At 41.4% G+C, this 18,950-nt stretch overlaps 1 protein-coding gene across 1 annotated transcript in view; it reads left to right on the top strand.

Annotated features, from left to right (window-relative positions):
- ITPR2 (inositol 1,4,5-trisphosphate receptor type 2) overlaps nt 1-18,950 on the top strand; it is a 261,890-nt gene that overhangs the window by 125,272 nt on the left and 117,668 nt on the right. Inside the window, exons 31-36 of the mRNA XM_075759160.1 lie at nt 140-391; nt 2,010-2,135; nt 7,240-7,368; nt 7,969-8,089; nt 17,109-17,299; nt 18,114-18,256. Coding sequence (XP_075615275.1) covers nt 140-391; nt 2,010-2,135; nt 7,240-7,368; nt 7,969-8,089; nt 17,109-17,299; nt 18,114-18,256 — 962 coding nt within the window. The remainder of the gene's footprint in view (nt 1-139; nt 392-2,009; nt 2,136-7,239; nt 7,369-7,968; nt 8,090-17,108; nt 17,300-18,113; nt 18,257-18,950) is intronic.

Raw genomic sequence — 18,950 nt, 5'->3', positions numbered from 1 at the left:
CTTTGCATACTTAAAGGTAGAACAAAGTAAGAAATTAAGAGAATCGGAGAATCATTTAGGTTGGAAAAGACCTTTAAGATCATCGAGTCCAAAATGACTGCAGTGCAGGGTGCTTAAAACTTTGTGATATCTTTTTCAGCTGATAAATGGCGGTGAAGATGTGTTGATATTCTACAATGACAGAGCATCATTTCCAGTCCTACTCCAAATGATGTGTTCAGAGCGAGATCGAGCAGACGAGAGCGGACCCTTAGCGTATCACATCACTCTAGTGGAATTGCTAGCAGCTTGTACAGAAGGAAAGAATGTATACACCGAGATCAAGTGCAATTCACTCCTGCCTCTGGATGATATAGTGAGAGTAGTGACCCATGATGACTGCATACCTGAGGTGAGATTCACTGAGTGAGGAAGCAGACTTATCATTTATAGAAACTCAGAAAATGTTCTGTTGTTTATAATATCCTGACGAGTTGAATATCTGCACAGAAAACAGGCTGGAAACAGGTGGTGTTTGTTAAGGTGAATAAGTGAGAAACAATAGCCAGTATTTTCTTAAACAGAAAATTCCTTGCCCCTTATGCTTCGATTGTCAGCTTTTTTGGAGCAGATGCCTTGTTTTGTTTTCCTGGGTTTGTCCGGCCACTATCAAAGTTTAATGCTCTGATAACTTCTGGCTGTAGCGGCAAAGACTCAGCTGAGTGGTTTGTCAAGCCAACGTTTTGCCGCTGCCTGAATTTGCTGGAAATGATGGGTAACATTCTGGCCATGCTGAAGTCAGTGGGAGTTTTGGTTGAAGTCTCCTTTCATTAAATTCAGTTGCAGTCCAGCAGAGGTTTTTATTCACTGCATATCGAAGCCCAATTCTGCAGCTACTACCTACTGGTCATGTCTCGGCAGGGCTGTGATACCTGATGCTGATCAGAAGGGGAATGTTTGTTTGCAACAAACCTGATGTGATCAAAAGAAATCTTTTCACACTCTATGCAAGGTCTGGCCCCATGTATCAGTCGGGGGGATCTCTGCAGGCATCTGGTGGAAAAATGTGGGTCATATCAAGAGAACTGCGACATGCAGGAGTAAAGACTCCCTCTGCACCATGAAAAAGTCCCCTTGTGATCAGGTGGTTCTTTTCTTAAAAAGAAAAATGTTTGCTTTGCTCAAAAGTTCCTCCTAACGTTAATTTCAACAGATGCTGATTTAAAAAAGCCCAAACAAATGAAACCTAAAAGTCTGACGAGAGTTTTCTCCTGACTACATTAAACATATGCAACTATCTCCTCTCCTCTGACCGTGACAAGAAATTTTCAGTGTATCTGTGTATGTTTATATTTAATATATACATTTCAGGGACTGGATATCCATTTTTATGATGTGCATATGCAGACTCGTCATGCAGCAGAGGAGTGAGATGGCAGTCCTCCTCTTAAGCCCTGTGCTGCTGTGGCTGCAGTCCCAGTGCTGCACAACCTTTCTCTTCCATTGAGATCCGAGTTACACCCACTCCAAATGCAAGCACTGCATTAGGATTGTGGGAATATAGGGATTGCAGTCCCAGCTCTGCTAAAGACTTTTTTTTTTTTTTCCTTCGCTACTTGACAAGCCTGTCACAAGGCATCAACCCACAGCAGTCAAGCGGCAAGTGCAGGGTGTCCTGCATTTTGACAGCTCCTGGCTTTGGAGCCAGGCCCTCGTAGCCTTAATAGCATTTAAATATCACATTTATTATTCGCTTGTTTTGTGGAGGTTTTGTCATTAGAGTAAGAATGTTTGCAAAAACCTTTCCATTTTTCTTCATGTGATCTTTCAGTAAGTACATTAATGCATTTGTTGCCATGCTTCTCCTTAAATCTTAAGAACCAAACATACGCATTATTACTGTTATTAGCATTTGTTAGTACTTGAAGGATCTTCTTTATTGTTCAGTATTTTTTGCAGACAGAAAAAAAGCATGTTAATGGTTTTCACTGTTCCATTCCATATTGTTTGTGCTTTTGCTGTTCCTGCAGGTGAAAATTGCCTATGTTAATTTTGTTAACCACTGTTATGTGGACACTGAAGTGGAAATGAAAGAAATCTATGCCAGTAACCATATCTGGAATTTATTTGAGAACTTCCTTGTTGATATGGCAAGGGTAAGCTTCATGAGACGTTAAGTATTACAGTATAGTCACGGGTGGTAACTGAACTAGCAATAACTTTTTTTTGTGAAATTTTATTAACTATTTTTTTTTTTTTTTCCAAAGTTGACAATAGAATAGTTTGGGGTTTTTTTAACAGATCATCGTTTCTATTATATTTTATTTATCATCATTTAACCTGTTAATTGCTAGTAGTCTTCTTTTTCTAAAAGGGCATCTTGGAACCCATGTTTCTTTCTGTTTTCTTCCAGAAAAATAAATTGGATGCATGTAGAGGGTTGAGAGTCTGTATACAACTTCTGGGAGTGTGTGTTATGTGTCATTATGGTGGTGTTTAAAAAACCCCCACATCTGTAATCTCCTTGCTTTACTCTATTAGTACAGTGAGGATCAGGGATGAAGAAATTCTTTGGCTTACGTTCCTTCTTTAATCTCACTTCACCTTGTTTTTGTCTTTTATTCTACTGTCACTATGTTCTCCTTGCTGATGAAGGGACACAGCACTGTAGACATTCAGTTCCTGTGGACCCCAGTGAGCTTTATGGTGTCATTACTTGTTGAATTAAGTCTGAAGTTGAATTAAGCTTCCATTCCCTGGTATTTTTGGAGGCAGAAAACCTGGGAAATCTTATGACTTGTGGAAGGATAAAATACAATAGTAGAACCATGAGGGTAAGCTACTGTGACATAATGATTACAGCTTACATTACATATTCCCTTCTAGCAGGTAATGTTTCTTGTAGGAGCCTAATATTAATGCCAACTAATGGAGTTGCTCTTTCTGCTCAAGGAGTAGACATACAGGTCTTTGGTGCTGGTGGGCCTGTACTTGATCCTTGATGCTGGACAGTATTTTGGAGATGTTACAGAGCATGTTGTCATAGTGCATGCCTATCTTTTCCCAGTCCATGGTCCATTACATTTTATAATTCTGAAGTTTTCACTACTTGCATTCTTCATTTTGTTGAAATCAAAGAAGAAAAGGTAAAAGAATCTCAGTTCGGTCCTGCAGTGGATATTTACCCCAAAGTAACAGCGTGCCACAAAATAATTTCTTTGACACCTATTGGGAGAAGATACCATAAATTAAGACCAAGAGAAAACTGAGTGCAAAGTCTTGTGCTGTACAACAGGCACTGGGACCTGCTTGTTTCTCTGTGAAACAGAGACCTTATAAATGGTTTTTGGTTGGGGTTTTTTGCGTTCATGCTTCGAGAACAGGTTAACACAGAGATGTTTGTGCTCTCTTTTTTTGGTGGTAGCCATTTTCAGCGGTAATGAGACCTCTACAAACCCTATTTTCCTGCTGTTTGTCTTATCTCTGTGGTCGTGTTTCACAAGGAAAGCCTTTCTGGACTAAACAAGCTCGTTTGAAAATTAAGATCAGAAACCTCCTTGGAGGGGGATTCTGATTTTTAACTTTGCTGGTTTTACCCCAAGAATTATTTTCTCCTGCTTAATTCCCTTTCTGGATTGCCCTTCCCTGACATGTCCTGGCCCCGAACTTCTAAACAGACTACCCTCCCTAGCCCTTGAACGTGACCAATTTTCTTTGCCCTTGGGCTAGAAGCAGAGATGTAGAAAGGGGGCCCTTCATGAGCCTGGAGACCATCTGCACCCTGCCAAATGATGTAGAGCTGTCCTGATGCTCGTGACCACTGAGCTTGTTTTCACATACCCTTCTCATAACAGAAATTAGACTCCAGGTTGTCAGAGGTGAAGAGGGAGTGTATTATTAATGCTGTATTTTGTGTACGTGTGTGCGTGCGCTGTTGGCACTGAATGGCAAAATGGAGGTTTATTTTGCTTTCCTGCAAAGCCCTCAGGGCAGGTGTCTAATTAGTCCTTTTAATTTCCTGGTTAACGGCTAAAAGAGCATGTCAGAAGTGCTCTGGCCTGCGCTGCTCTTCAGCCAGGGCCCCGTGGTAGCCGTATCTTCCATATTATTGAGTATATTTGTTCAGGTTTGGTTTTCTGGGGCCGAGGCAGAGCCTGTGCGTTATAAATACATCAGCATTACGTAGCTATCACGACAGTTAGAATGCTGTCAGCCTCGTGAAAGATGATACAATAGCTTTCAAAGCATTTAGAAGAAGAGCCCTTTGATCCTCTGTGTTCCAGTGAGCTAAAAGGGATGCTTTTGCATGAGGGAAGGGGAAATGCTTTTCTTTTAGCTGCTACAAATGCCTGTCAGTGGGTGAGTTGTGAGCTTTGAGTCTGTCATTAGAGAGCGCTAAGGTGAAAGACGGAGAGTGTTATCCTCAGGTTGGATTCCTTCCTTTTTTATATATATAAAAAAAATGTAACCAATTTTTTTTTTATCTGTTTCTGGATTCAGGAAGGAAATATTTAGTCCCCAGCTGTCATTCTCTTTCAACAACGTGATACATTGCAAAGCAGGCACGAGGCGGATTCGCGTAGAAATTCGGTTTGCCAAAAGCAGTCGCGCTTTCAAAGACACCCTGTTTCTACGGTTTCTGCCAACCTACTTTCTCCCGTGGATGACTTAAAGCGTTGCGCTAAGCAAAGTGGGTGCTGCTGAAGGAAAGGCTTCCCTTTCCCGCGTGTGGCCCAGCCTGTAAGTCGGCAGCTGTAGTCTGAGCAGGATTAAAGAAAGAGCCAGGATCTGACAGCTGTAAAGTCATCCTGGCTTTCTCTGCAGAATTTTTGAAGTATTATTCATGGGAGTTTTGGTCCCAAAGCCTCTTAAGGGGTTTTTAAACACTGCTTGCTCAATCCTCATCTCCATTTCATGCATTTCAGGTTTTTTCTTCCATGGGGAAACATCTTTCAGTCCCCAAAGGGCAGAGGGATAAGAACAAATGAGAGGATTTCCAAATTCCTTCTGCGCTGGGAATTTTTCAGACCAGCTTTGGAGCACAGTGGCATCCCCACATATGGCTCTGCTTTTTAGGCAAGCGAAGGGGAAAGCTTAAAAGTGTGTTGGAGTTTAGTTTTTGCTATTTCTGAATTCACTGTGCTAGCACTGCACAGCTCCCTGTCTTCCCACTGGGATCGCAAGTGCTGAGCCTCAGAGCTACTGGTTCCAGCCCAAATTGGCATGCAGATTAATTAAAAGCACATGAACTTCAAGAGATTTTTAGTTCTATGACCCCCCCCCCTTTTTTTTTTCTTATTTCAAAAAAAGTTTTGATTATTAACTGAATCTGTTACCTCCGTGAGGACTGCAGGCGGTGGTGGTGTCACTCTTTTCCCGAAACTGAAGGGCTGAAGAGTTTACTATTTCAGTTTAGCCACTGTTGCTTCTCTGACCAAAATCTTTCCTTTCCTGGGGTGATAAAAAATGCACTGTGTTGGGGACATGACCTGTTTATCTGACACATTTTAGAAAAGCAGACAAGCAAAGCTGCTCAAGATGCCTTATTTCTGTAGGTCTCAAGTTATCTTTGGTTATTCCTCTGCCTACCCTTGTAGGCAATGCTTGTGTGTTACACTCAAAATGCTTTTGTGTTCCCGTGAACTGTATCTTCCCCTGAATGTGGGTGCTTTCGGATGTCACATCAGTAACCGTCCTCAAAACGCTCCTGGTGAAATCGCTGCCTTGTAGTGTCCGAGTGTGACAGTGGCAGTGTGCAATTAGAGACCATGTTTGCGCTGTGTGAGATTCAGGTGCTGTATATTATCTTTCTGCTTCTGTCACCAACTTTTCTCTGGACTTCAGTTTCCCATCCATAAAGCAAGGTAATGCTAAGTGTGTAGCCCACAGGTTCGTGATTGTGTGTTAAATGCTCAGATAGTAATGTGAAGGCTACCCCAAAAGTCTATTAAAAAAAAATAAATTCTGCTTTCGCAGAGATTCCCTGGAAGAGAACAGCTTTACCTTTTATTTCTTGTTAAACATGACTAGAACTGCTTATTTAAAGGCTGTTGAAGAGGTCGTATGAGCGTCTTGCTTTTCTCACCGTGTTTGGCGCTCTGTAGACTCCTTTTAGTACTGTTTCCACTGACATATACAAAGTCAAAATGATTCTGTATAGATGTCTGCACATGTTGAAAAGAAATAAAGAAATAAATACTGAGGGATGCAATCCACCCCAGTAATTTTTTGCTTTCTTTAAGTATGACATTTTTATGCAGCAACAAACTTTTAGTGTTGTACCAAAGGGTGTCTTCAGGAATCTTTTGTACAAATCCTCCCACCGTTTAATCATCCTTCTGTGCTCCAGAGTTGTCCCAGTACCCTCCATTCTCTACTTTCATTGTTTTTAGCTTGTCTTTCGTACTTTCCCCATGTGGCTTTCCTAAGTAATGCTGTCTGCCTTGCACTTTACAATCCTAAGGCTGTTGGTATTGACTATGCTATTTCCTTCCTTTCCCTCTTTTTTAAATGTTTTCCCTGCAAATGAGCTTTACCTTTGCCACCCATTTGTGGTGATTGTTTGTAGAGAGAAGTTAAACGTCTCATGAAATCTTTCTAACCTAAGGTGTTTTTTCTCATCTGTCTCTAAAGCCTCTTCCAACCAGCCCCACAATGGGAGGAAAGGCCCATTTTCTTCCTGAATCTGTCTAATTTTAAACTAAAAGAGGGTAGATTTAGATTAGATATTAGGAAGAAGTTCTTCACTGTGAGGATGGTGAGGCACTGGAACAGGTTGCCCAGAGAAGTTGTGGCTGCCTCCTCCCTGGGAAGTGTTTAACACCAGGTTGGATGGAGCTTTGGGCAACCTGGTCTAGTGGAGGGTGTCCCTGCCCACAGCAGGGGGGGTGGAACTGGATGATCTTGAAGGTTGCTTCCATCCCAAACCATTCTATGATTCTATAAATGTGTAAGGGGCATGCGATATGCTGATTTAGGGGGATCTCTTTTCATAGTGTGGGAAAGAGTAGACAGCCAGCCAAAAAGAGCTAGTTCAGAAGGGAAGGGTATTCAAAAGACAACGTGGACTTCCAAGAAGAAAGATAAGCTATCACAAATACAGCCTGAACTCTAAGATAGTTATCCCTGATAGATTTTGTATAAAGATAATTTGGTTTTGTATTAGGAAGAAATATTACATGTGTTATAATAAATACAAAAAAACAAGGCTTGCTTATTTAAAAGAACTAAATCTCATTGTTTCCTCCTTTTTCCCTGTAGGTTTGTAACACAACTACGGATCGTAAACATGCAGACACATCTCTGGAGAAATATGTCACTGAGCCTGTAATGAACATTGTGAGTGGCTTCTTCAATTCACCATTTTCAGATAACAGCACCAGCCTCCAGGTAAGGAAAATAGACACAGACGAATATGTAATTCAGACCGTTAATGAGATACCTTCTGCTACCCAGATAGGAATGCTGTACCTTTATATCTTCCTTTAATTTCTCTGTCCCCTCTCATGTCACTGGCTAGCAGCTTAATTCCTCTTTAAAACACTCTTAATTTTTATCACTTACAGCTCTGAACCAGTAGACAGCGCAGTATGGTCAGATTTACTCCTGGCTCTTACAAATTCATTGGAGGGGAGTACCTTTGCAGAATAATGATCTGTCTTTCTGTTTGTATCAGAAAAATGCTGTGTCCTATGACAAAAGGGACATATAGCTGAGAACTGGGAAGACTCCTCCGTCCTTCTGCTCTGTACTGTGTTTGCTTGACATCAGTGGTGATCTGAAGAAAAATTGCATGATTTGGCCTTTTTAGAGGTGCAGCATTGATTTCTGTTCCTTCCAGTCCTGAAGAGCAAAGGGAATTTAATGGAGTAGTAACTTGAGTCTACAAGCTAAAAATCCCTTGCTTGTGCTTTACATTGTGTCAAACCCTAGGGCAGCTGTAAGGAGATTGTAAAGGGTAAAATTCTGTGTTTATCTTTTTGTTTTTAGACACACCAGCCTGTTTTTATTCAGCTGCTGCAGTCTGCTTTTAGAATTTACAACTGTACCTGGCCAAACCCAACGCAGAAAGCCTCAGTGGAGTCATGTATCAAGACTTTGGCTGAAGTGGGTAGGTGGCAGATTTTACTTTCATTACTGTTCTCTGTGTTATAAGATTAGACTTACTTGAGGTTGAACAGTTTTTAATTTGCTTCTACCATCCTGAAATTGTGACAGTGGTGATTTCAGAAATCCCACTTTCTGAGGTTAAATTCTTCCTCCTTTTGTAACCCATTCAAATCTGTCCCATTGAATAGGGCTGTTAGGTGAAACCTGTAGGTCAGAGAGATGAGTTTGCTAAGTGAGTGATGGCTGAACTTTCCCTCAAGCAAGTTATGATATTAAACCACAACATACGCTATGAGAAAACCTGGGCGTTTCTAGTCATGCTGGGCTATGTTTGCACAAGCTGTTGTAAGCAGCCATGCATAGCAATTGTGCATGGGAGAACACCCATCGTTTTTCCCCTCAGTTCCTGGGAGATGCACTCGTTATCGTCAGTCACGGTCCTGGGCTTGTTCAGGTTTTGTCCCATCGGGGAGCTGGGGATGGAAACCACACTTGTGCCGCTCCATAGCTTCTCTGCTTACTCCTCACCATTAGGCCAAATCTTTTACTGCTGTTACGCTGTCAGCTTTGTCAGGGGAATATTGCCTTGCACTGGCACTGAGACTAAATTTGGTCCTCAAGGCAGCTAATAAGTTACATGCTTTCAAATAAATTCAAATACCATGTTAAAATGGAAGATTTAAAACTTCTTAGCCTAAAATAAAAAAAAGATTCTTTGCCAGTACGTAACTGAGACTGGCAAAAGTTCATTCTTAAGTTAAATTTCTGTGAATACAATTTTAAAGTCTTCTGCCATGACAGAGAAAAGGATTATTCAATGTAGTTTCTAAAAGTCCGTCATTCTGGTTACTTGTAGAATAAGATTCCTTGGGGAGTCTGGGAAAAGGGAGTAGTAGTAGGGCAGGTGAGAGTATTTTTGAGATGGAGCATGCCCTATTTGTGCTTCTAGAGAGCTCGGTGTCTTCATTTCTATAGAGCTACACCTAAAATTAAATTCTAGCTCAGGTTGCCGCATTATCTCACCGAGATGAGGGTATTTGTAGACGCCTGAGCATAGAGCCACGTTGAACTCGTCCCCACAGCAGCCTGCCAGGAAAAGCATGGGTCACCTTACTGGGCTGGCAGATCCAGCCCGTTGGCCAGGTGCACCAGCACGTGAAAGGGCTGGTGGTCTTTGGTGGGTCATCTTCTGTGGCCTCTTGTTCCTGGGGGAGCCAAGGGGAAAGCCCAAATGCAAGGCATGGCTGGTGTCTAGAGTTTTCTTCAGGTATGTGACTTTGTTCCCTGTTTGGTGAATTTAATTTCTACCTCCGCCGTAGTCTTTTCTTTCTTTCATTTTTCTGTTTTACGGAGATGGTTTACAGTTGTTTTTTTTTTTTTTTTCTTCTAAGTATGCTCTTGTGCTGTCCTATGAGTCCAACCTTCTTGCTACTCTGGCTTCCCACCCTCGGGACCCCAGCCGTGCCTGGGGCGCTCTCAGGCATGGCAGAGTGGAGCTGAGCTGCCGTGAAGGGCATCACCCCCGTCCTCCTCTGGGACTTCACCTGCGCATCACCTGGGGTGCCATGGGTCCGGCAGCCTCAGAGCTGCCCTCCTGAAAGCACATGTTAGAATACATATTACCGATTTCCTTGTCCATACCATAGTAACTGTTTCAGGATTCATCACTAATATCAATTTCCAGCGTGGTAAAATCGTATTGTGTTGCGTTACCAAATTGCCACGCATTTTTGTTTGGTGTTTTAGTTTGACAGTGCAGAAAGGCAGTATAAGGGAAGAGGTGAGGGGGGTTTCCCCGAAGACCAAGTTAGCAGGAGAAGAAGTGGAAGCAGAGTTTTTAACAAACACCCCTGTGCAAAAGTTTGGCTGGCTAGCGGAGATTTTAACCACCGGTGATACTCAGTATTTTTAGGCACAGTGCCAAATGTGTCTTGCCTGGGCTAATTGAGTAGGCCTGCTCTGCGCTGCTGAAAGCTTTGGAAAAACTGCCCCAGCTGGGGGTACCAGTGGCTTTTAAAATCGAGGCCCTTTTGTGATTACAGCATGTGCCCGGTGCCTTTCTCTATCGGGTGTTCCACTGCACAAAATGGTGCTTCTCTTTGAGAAGGCAGAGGTTTCTTCCATAATACAAACAGGGCAGCCTTTTTTTCTTTGCCTCTTTTGCTGGCTGATAATGTGGACTAGGTTTGAATTTTGGCTAGGCATCTGTGAGCACTCTTCTGCCTTTTTTTTTTTTTTTTTTTTTTGGACTTGAGAGTCTGACAGCTTTAAAGTTAAGGCCTTCATGTTTCACAGCAGGGTTTAGGGAAAAAAAAAAAAACCTCCAGAAAGATTTTGCCTATATCAGAGAGATAGAGTATTGGACAGATTTACAGCAGGGACCAAAGACTTTTGATGGAAAATAAATGTAGTATAGAGTTGAAAGAACAAACATGATTTTTTTGTGTGTGTGTGTGTCGTTGCCTTGGATTTAGAAATGAATCTCAGGAGGAAGAAAGATCATACACAGATTTCCCAAGATATCAAAGATCCATACAATAACGCACGTTTAAAAGACCCATTTCAGAGCAAGTTTAAGCAACATACATTCTGCTCAGTGCTTACTAGTTTGTTGCTGGCAGGTGGATGTAAGTATTGCCTCAAGAGCTTAAGATCATTACATCTGTCTTCTTATGAGCAATGTAAGAAGGTGCATTATCTTTCACGTCAACAAAAGGATATGTTGCAGAAGCTAATTTCTTATAACCCTGGTACTTCAACTCCACTTGACCACTTGGGAAAAGCTTCATAAGCTTTTCAAGCTTCACTTGCTGCGTTGTCTCCAGGCAGTTGTCTGCCTCCAGTTCAGCAAGAGAAACACAGAGGTTTGCTTCTCTTCTTCAGCAGACCCCTCTGTGGCTCCAGGAGATTTGGAACACATGGACACCAGCCTGCATCAGATTTTTATTGTCCAGTAAACATTTGGCTACCTGGCAGGAATAGAAACACTTACAAAAGAATAGATGTATATTAATGTGTCTTGTTCATAGGGATTATCACAGTAATGGGAATTAACACATTATGCATATATTGCTTTTGCTTTTTCTCAGTTATTACATAGGACTGAGCTTTTGCTTGAAAATACAGTCCAAAAAATGAATGATCAAAACAGCTTCCATCTCTCTGGTAAAATAGCTACAAATGAAAAATGTTTAAAAGGTCCCCTGATCTTTGTGAAAACAGAAGAACTAAGATGTCTAATGGTTTAATTTATTTCAAATGAATTCATTATCAAAGGACTTTCAGTTCCTACATTTTATAATCTTTGCAAGATTGAGAAGGGTGGAGGCCAGTCTCAAAGTTTGCATTTTAAACCATCTACCGTCTTTCCATATGGTAAAATTGGGGAATATCACCTGTCCTCACAACTAAAGATCTGGATTGTGTATCTTAAATTGTAGTGGAGCAGGGTCTTTCTCCCAGGGCTGACCAGTCTTTCAGGACCCATGCAAAGAACTCTCTTTGCTTCTTAAGTGGTGATTCTTGTCTCTTCACCCCCAAGCATCAGTTTTCTGTTACAAGGTCAGATCTAGTTGCATTATACTCTCATCTCTGTAGTTCCATTAGCTTTCTCCCTTATGTTTTTACAAATTGCATCTTCCCTCTGATACTGCGTGTGTATCCCAGGGATGTAGTATGCGTATGGCTGTGCTGTTACCACCGATAATGAAATAATTGGAATTTCCCAGATGAGTAAACAGCGGCAGATAGGAACCTGCATTTTGTTAGACTATTTCTCTAGGCAGACCCTTTTAAAAACAATCTGTTAGCAACCCAAATTACATTAGTCATTATCAGATTATGCTCTAGGATGCTGTGCAGGAGAAGCAAAAGAAGAATCCTACAAAATGGGAGGCGAGTCCTGTTAAGATTGCTATTCATAAGTTCAAAACTGGAACAGGTACGGAGGAAGTACTGCTGCGATGGTTGGGGGAAAGGACAACTGTATTAGAAGAGACTCCAGGAGCCCCACCTGGTTTGCCTAGCAAAACAAAGACCTGTGTTGTTGCTCTCTAAAAGTACTTAGGAAGATAAATAGTCACAAAGGAGAGACATTTAAGTGAAAGGACAGGGCTGACCTGAAACCAACTGGACAGAAATTACGCTAGGTTGTAAGTAACCTAAATTAATTTAGATTGTAAATCAGAGGTTTGGAACCAACTTTGGAAGGATGTCCTTGGTCAACGGGCCAAGAGAAAATGGAGGGAGGAGGGACGGCAGAAAAGCTAGCTTCATTTTAAATGGGGCTTGATACATTTTTCAAAAGATATGGGTTGTCTGTAACAGAGAGCAGATGGTCTGAAGGAGTAGTGAAGTCCTTTCTAGTTGAGTATTTATTCACCAATTTCAGCTTACCAATACCCCTTTGTACAGAATAAAAAAAACTCTCCTGTGGTCCTTCTTGACCATGCTTTTATGACCTCTAAAGCCTTTTCCTTTTCCCTGACAAATTACAAACAGGAAACATTAAACGTAAAATCTAGGTTACATTTCATTGCTTCTTTGGAATTATTGTGCATATTTTAATGTCCATATGGATGAACTTTCCTGTAAGAATTTTTTCAGCCCTGAAAATACTTGATTTCACTTCCCATTTGAGTTTTAAAATCTTTTTTCCATTTTATAAAAAGCTAGACCTTCATTTTCAATTTTTAGTTCAAATAAAATAATTATCCTGTTGTTACTTTTTTGACAGCAAGAAGAATACATTTCAGATGAAGCACATATTTTATTCTATTTTAACTGTTTGTGTTTCCCTAATTGCAAGAAAAATTCAATGATGATCTTTTTACAGACTGATAAATATTTTAGCGTAGATTTTCTGTTAGAAAAAAACATCCAAGTGAAGGGTACAAGATTGGCAGGTTTGTGTCTTGTCTACACAAAGCTTTTATTTCCCTTAAAAAGTCTTGCTGTTGCTAGCATTAGTGTCTCTCCATCCAAATGCATTTGTTAAGCAGTCAGTAAATGATTAAGGAGCTGGAGAGACTGATTTATGGAGCAAAATTAATTGAACTAAATATGCATCGCTCCGTTAAGTGACAACTGGGAAGTGTGGGAGAACATGATATAGTTGTCTGCGACTACCAGAAGGGCGTAAACAGCGAGGAGAGTAAAGGCTTCCCAGCCAGGTACAGCTCTGGCTTTTCGGTGACCCAGATTGCCTGTCACGCTCCTCCTGGAGGCATTCTAAGGGGCGAAACACCTGCGTGTCCCCCGGAAAACCCACACCAGGGGTAGTGCAAAGTGTGTACTAAATAGCCGTGGAGCCACTAAATACCGTGGTATTTTGTATATACTACTAAAGCTAATGCAGTGAAATTTAAAATTAGGGAGTGCTAGGCGGGAATATCAAGGAGAACGGCAAGCTTCCTTATGGCAAGATGGATTACTCTGAAGAATGGGCTTCCAAGGAAAATTACAGGCAAGGGCCGCTTCCTGGAAATCCTTAGTGCTAAATTGATCCTATGGCTCAGGTAGGCAGTGTAGTGAAAGGCCAGTGTTCAGCAAGCATTCCTGAAATAGGTCCTTTTACTTCCAGTTTCTGTTCTTCTGTGAAGAGGACTGCATGCAGGTAATTTCACAAAACCCATCTCAGTCCATTCCAGCCCTTCCGTTGGCAGCTGGACTGTGCTCTGGGGGCTTTGGGGGAGTCCAGCTCGCTTGTAGAGAGCGGCTTGATTTTTAGCTACTTGATTCTTGACATTAATGTTGCCCTTTTCTTTTGAGTCCCCATCTCAGAGTACTTTTTCATAGTTTAAACAGTAAAGGAGAGGAAAGCTGCTGATGCACTGGATACACACAGAACCATCCAGCACAGAGCAGAACGTTTTACTGTGACCTGGCCGCGTTGGCAGCTTACTATTTCCACGGGCACCGTTTGCTGGCTTGGCTCGGCTTGGCTCCGCTGTGGCTATTGCTGACAGCATAATTGCGAGCAGCAGATTGGGAATTAGTCGTGCAAAGGATTTCCCGGCAAATTGTGTTTCCTCTGACATTGGGAAAACAGTGTAGTGTATTCAGGGTGTAATTAGCCCTGTGCAGGGTGTCCTAGGTAGGAATTGGGCAGCGTTTGTGTGTGCGTATATATGTATATACGCAAGCCAGCACTGTGCCCTCCGCTGCAAGGCAGAATTTACCTTAGCTGAAGACATGTTGTAGTCCATCATGGTAAGTATCCTGCTACATACCTACGGTACCAGTTTGCATACAGCCACGTAGCATGTTTTTCTTTCCCAAGTTCACTAGTCAGATGACAGAAAGACAGAATTTTACCCCCTCCTGGCTCCTTTGTCTACCAGATCTAACCCTACTTTGCAAGTTTGAGTGCTGTCCAAAAGTATTTCTAAGTGGAACAAAAATAAACATGCTTTTAAATATTTTATGTTCATACTTTAAGGGAGATTGACACATTTTGAAGAGGAAAGCAGACTACAACACCTAAATTAAAAATAAATATTTATGTTCACATTTGTTCATCAGCTTTCCAAAATGTAAAAATATGTTTCATGTTGTTTTAAATAATGAAATGTGAAACAAATGAAAGATAAACTTTCTACAAGCTGCAAAGAAATAAGAAGACAAAGGCTTTGTTTATAGCTTAGACTTCAACAGTGCCCTTTGACAACCAATACAAATCTTAATTACAAATGGAATTATACATATAAGAACTGTTCAAAACAAAGGAGTATTTTTTTTTTTTCTTCTCCCTCTGGTTTTCTTTGTGATAGTTTTAATTAGCTGCGACTCTTTGAACAATCATAGTCCTTGACTGCTCCGCAGACACTGATGGAAGTTGTTAACTTCAAATGGCATCTATAGGACTGCAGAAGTCTGGGTTTTCTTCTGAACAGCATGCTCCCCATTGCTAAATTTATTCCTGGATATATCACGATTCTGCATACATACCGCTTAAATTGAGAAGTGAGCATTGTCCAATAACATTCCGGTGATTGACATTAGGACACAATAAATTGGATTAATGGGCTGCAGCACCCTACCCACACTGGCAGAACTTTAATGCACTTCTGCACTAAAGTGAGCAGCAACAGGGCAAATGTGTTTTGAAAAATAACCCAGTCAAATAATATGGAAAAACAGTCATTAGAAATAATGGCCAGCCATACATGGTATTTTCCTCATGATAATCAGGAACCTTGCCTTCAAAACAAATAGAGAGTGGAGAGGAAAAGTCAATTACCAGCGTGGAAACTGCTGTACATCTGCTGCTGAGGATTCGTATACGGTTGTGGGGAAATGTGTCTTCCTGTCTTGACCTACGAAATTTTTTTTTTTTTTTTAATTATTCCCTATGGCAAACTGTTTAAAAGAAAGTCTCTACCAGAAATAGAGTAAGAGATCTGTCTTCCGCCCCAGTTAAACGGCCTAATGCGCAGGTGGAGGCCCTGGTCCTGCATCAGGATACACCCTTGCAGTGGGGAGAGAGGAGGGTGCCCTGCACCCATGGGAGCTATTAAAGGGATGAGGACACGCGTGACAGAGCACCTGTGCCGTAATCTCTGAGATTGGGGGTTGAGGTGTCACAGCCAAATTTAGGTTTATAATAAATGCTGCCATTAAAATATCGTATTCGGGGGAAGAGAAAGTTTCTGCCTGGGATGGGTGACTCACCGCGCTTGGCAGCACACGAGCCTTCATTCATCAGAGCTGTACGCCTGACTCTCTGCTTGCACGTACTCCTGTGGGGTTTGATGCATAGGCTGTTTAGCAAAGAAGGGCATCTGTTGACTTCACAAGTTCAGGACTTAAAAGTTGTATATGTTTTAAGAACTGGGAGGGAGGGGTGGAATATTTTTGATGCCTTCCTCTGCTACTGCGGAAAGCGTGCACGGTGGTGCAGGGTGGTGGGGACGCGCCTCAGAGAAACTTTGTTCAGAACTGTAATATGGGCTGATGCTTTTTTAAAAACTCACCTTGTTTCAGTAAGCAAAACTGAAAAATTAGTTGTTATTAATCATTACAACAAATGAACTAGAACTGCTTCTCCATTTTACTTCAGAGTCTTTATTAAACGTAAGCTGTGCCATGGAAATTAAGAGAAATGACGTAGGATACAAAGCCTAATTACCGGAGTGTGACCTAAGCTTTCAAACAGAGATACTACTGCATCGATCTCTTGTTTATTTGTGGAATTTCAGACAACTCATGCTGAGCCATAGAATAATGTCACTCTGATCTCCAGTGGAATGGAGAGATGCAGCTAACACAAAGATTTTGTGGAGGGGAGAGGGCAGATACCCTCTAACATTGTCTTTCAAACTTCCTTTTTAAATGACGGTTCAGGATGCAATAGTAGTTTAATAGTGGATGCCCATAAGAATTGGTGCAAGTCTTTCCTCAGGTTTTTTTTCTTTCTGATATTCTGTCTTTTGTCACTTCCTACCCCTCAAGTCTAAAAAAAAAAAAAGAAAAATCGCATTTTTTTTAACTATTGGTTAAATTTGTTTATTAACTATCAGTTATATTGCAGTGGCATCCAGAAACGCCATGGTTTAACAACCCTGGCTGTATAGGAAACGGACGGGAGAGAGGAGACAGTCTTTTTCAAATTTAATTTGTATGCACTTGGTTTTTCAAGGTCTTTGCAAGAGAAATAGAAAAGCAACAAATTGCACTTGGGATAAATTGGCTAAATGTGCATATGTCCACTAGAAAGAAGAATTTTTGAATTTACTTCTGAATAGAGTAAAACATACTCTGTTACTCTTATTAATATCTCTTGATCTGTTTTTTTTTTTTCTAAAGTTAGTAAAAAAAAATTTGTGTTTTTAAAAAAACCCACATCTGTACATATGAAAATATATACTGGAAATCATCCTCATCTCATTTTTAAAACCTGTTGAAGTGAGATCCCCCTGCCACTTAACTTCAAGAGTATCAGGATTTTGCTTGCATGATCTTCGTAAGATTTTCAAGCTTTTGCCACTGTAAAATTCTTCTTTTTTTTCTTCCTTTTAAAGCAAAGAACCGTGGGATTGCAATTCCAGTGGATTTGGACAGCCAGGTCAACACCTTGTTCATGAAGAGTCACTCTAACATGGTGCAGAGGGCAGCCATGGGGTGGAGAATGTCAGCTCGCAGTGGACCTCGTTTTAAAGAAGCTCTTGGTGGTCCTGCCTGGGATTACAGGAATATAATAGAAAAATTACAGGTATGAAAACAGCAAATGGCTTGGGCAGTAGTTGTGGCAGTGCACGTGTCTAATATGTGCCAGATGTGGGAAGCACCGGAGACAGACTCATTGCATTTTTAGTGCTGGATGATGGTGACCTTTGTGCTTCTAGGTGGGGGGAGCAGCGGTCTCAGCTCTTCTCTGGTGTCCGTTCCAAGTGAAGCCAACGTGCAGGGCCTTTTGATCCACGATCCGAATTTGGCTCCTACGTAGGTCAATAGAGAGGGGTAGGAAGTATGTTCTTTTCCCCGAAGTGGTTCGCAGAGAAGGATCTCTTTTCTGCCTTTTCATGGTCGCATGTACTGTTTTGGCTGGAGAGGAGGTACTGGGGGGTTTAGGAGCCATTACATCAGAATTGTGTCACTGGAGAATACCTATAAGGTGGAGATCACCTTGTGCATGTAGTAGTTGAACAACATTAGGAGTTCATGAACTGAGAAAACAGCAGGACCCAGGCAAATGGAGGAGCCCTAAATACCAAGGAAGCGACACCTCGGGTGATCTTCCAGCACACCATCATCTTGACTGTTGCTGAGTGTTTTGCAGGCATTACTGCAGAGGAGAAATTTGAGAACAGCAAGGTAGATAGTAACGCGCGCCTTAACCCCCCCGGAGGAGTGGCATGAAGAAAGGCATGAGATTGCTTTCCTGTCACCTTGCCTAACAGGGGCTCTTGCTGCTGGCTGTCACAAGTGGGTCAAATAGCCCATTGCACAGTATTGTGCAACTCCACGGCAATGCTCTTCTAGTTTTCTTGGCTAGAGTCATGAATGACATTCTTCTTTTTCTCTAGGATGTAGTGTCCTCCTTGGAGCAGCAGTTCACTCCCATGATGCAAGCTGAATTCTCGGTGCTGGTTGATGTGCTGCACAGTCCAGAACTTCTTTTTCCTGAGGGGAGTGATGCCAGAATAAGATGCGGTGCTTTCATGTCCAAGTAAGTGGTGTAAGGAGAAGGCCTGTTTGCTTCTTTGGAAAAGATGGCAGGGAGTTAAAATTTTCAACAGCACTTACCTCTGATTTTCAACAGTGACTTAAGCACGTAGGTGTCTGAGTTCATATTGAAAGCTTAAACTAAGGTCTTTTGCTGCATGTTTTATGTTTCTCAGCAGTTTAGGAGTCTGGAGAGGAGTAGAGAGAGAGGTTGCTTGTCTTGCCTGCCTAGAAATTGAACGTTAGTTGCTTATTAAAACTGTGACAGGCTCAACCTACTTCTATGTTAATGGACTACTCTTCCTATTACGTTTCTCCAAATCTACAGCAGAAACTTAAGACTTTCCACGATAGAATTTTCAAGAATTCATGGTGAGGCAGGGTTGGGTGCTCAGGGCTAAATCTTTTTTTTTTTTTTTTTTTTTTTGTGTAAAACAAGTAAATCTTTTGATTTTTATTTTAAAATGCCAACAGCTCTTTTAAAAATACATTTCACTGGCACCCCTACCTGGTCTTGAATTATTAGATGTTTTATTTGCAGTCTGTGCATTGGAATACAGTCTTGCAATTTTTTTATTAGTCTTCAAGTGAGATACCCTCGCTGCCCTTGAGAAACTATAATTTAAACAGAGGTAACTTGGGGGAAATGAACACATTTGGCAGCTCTCCTGACTCCTTGGCTTTTTGCATATTCTGCA

Source organism: Balearica regulorum, chromosome 1 (assembly GCF_011004875.1).
Source record: "Balearica regulorum gibbericeps isolate bBalReg1 chromosome 1, bBalReg1.pri, whole genome shotgun sequence".
In the NCBI taxonomy this organism is placed as follows: Eukaryota; Metazoa; Chordata; class Aves; order Gruiformes; family Gruidae; genus Balearica; species Balearica regulorum.
This window is presented reverse-complemented; position numbering and strand designations above follow the sequence as displayed.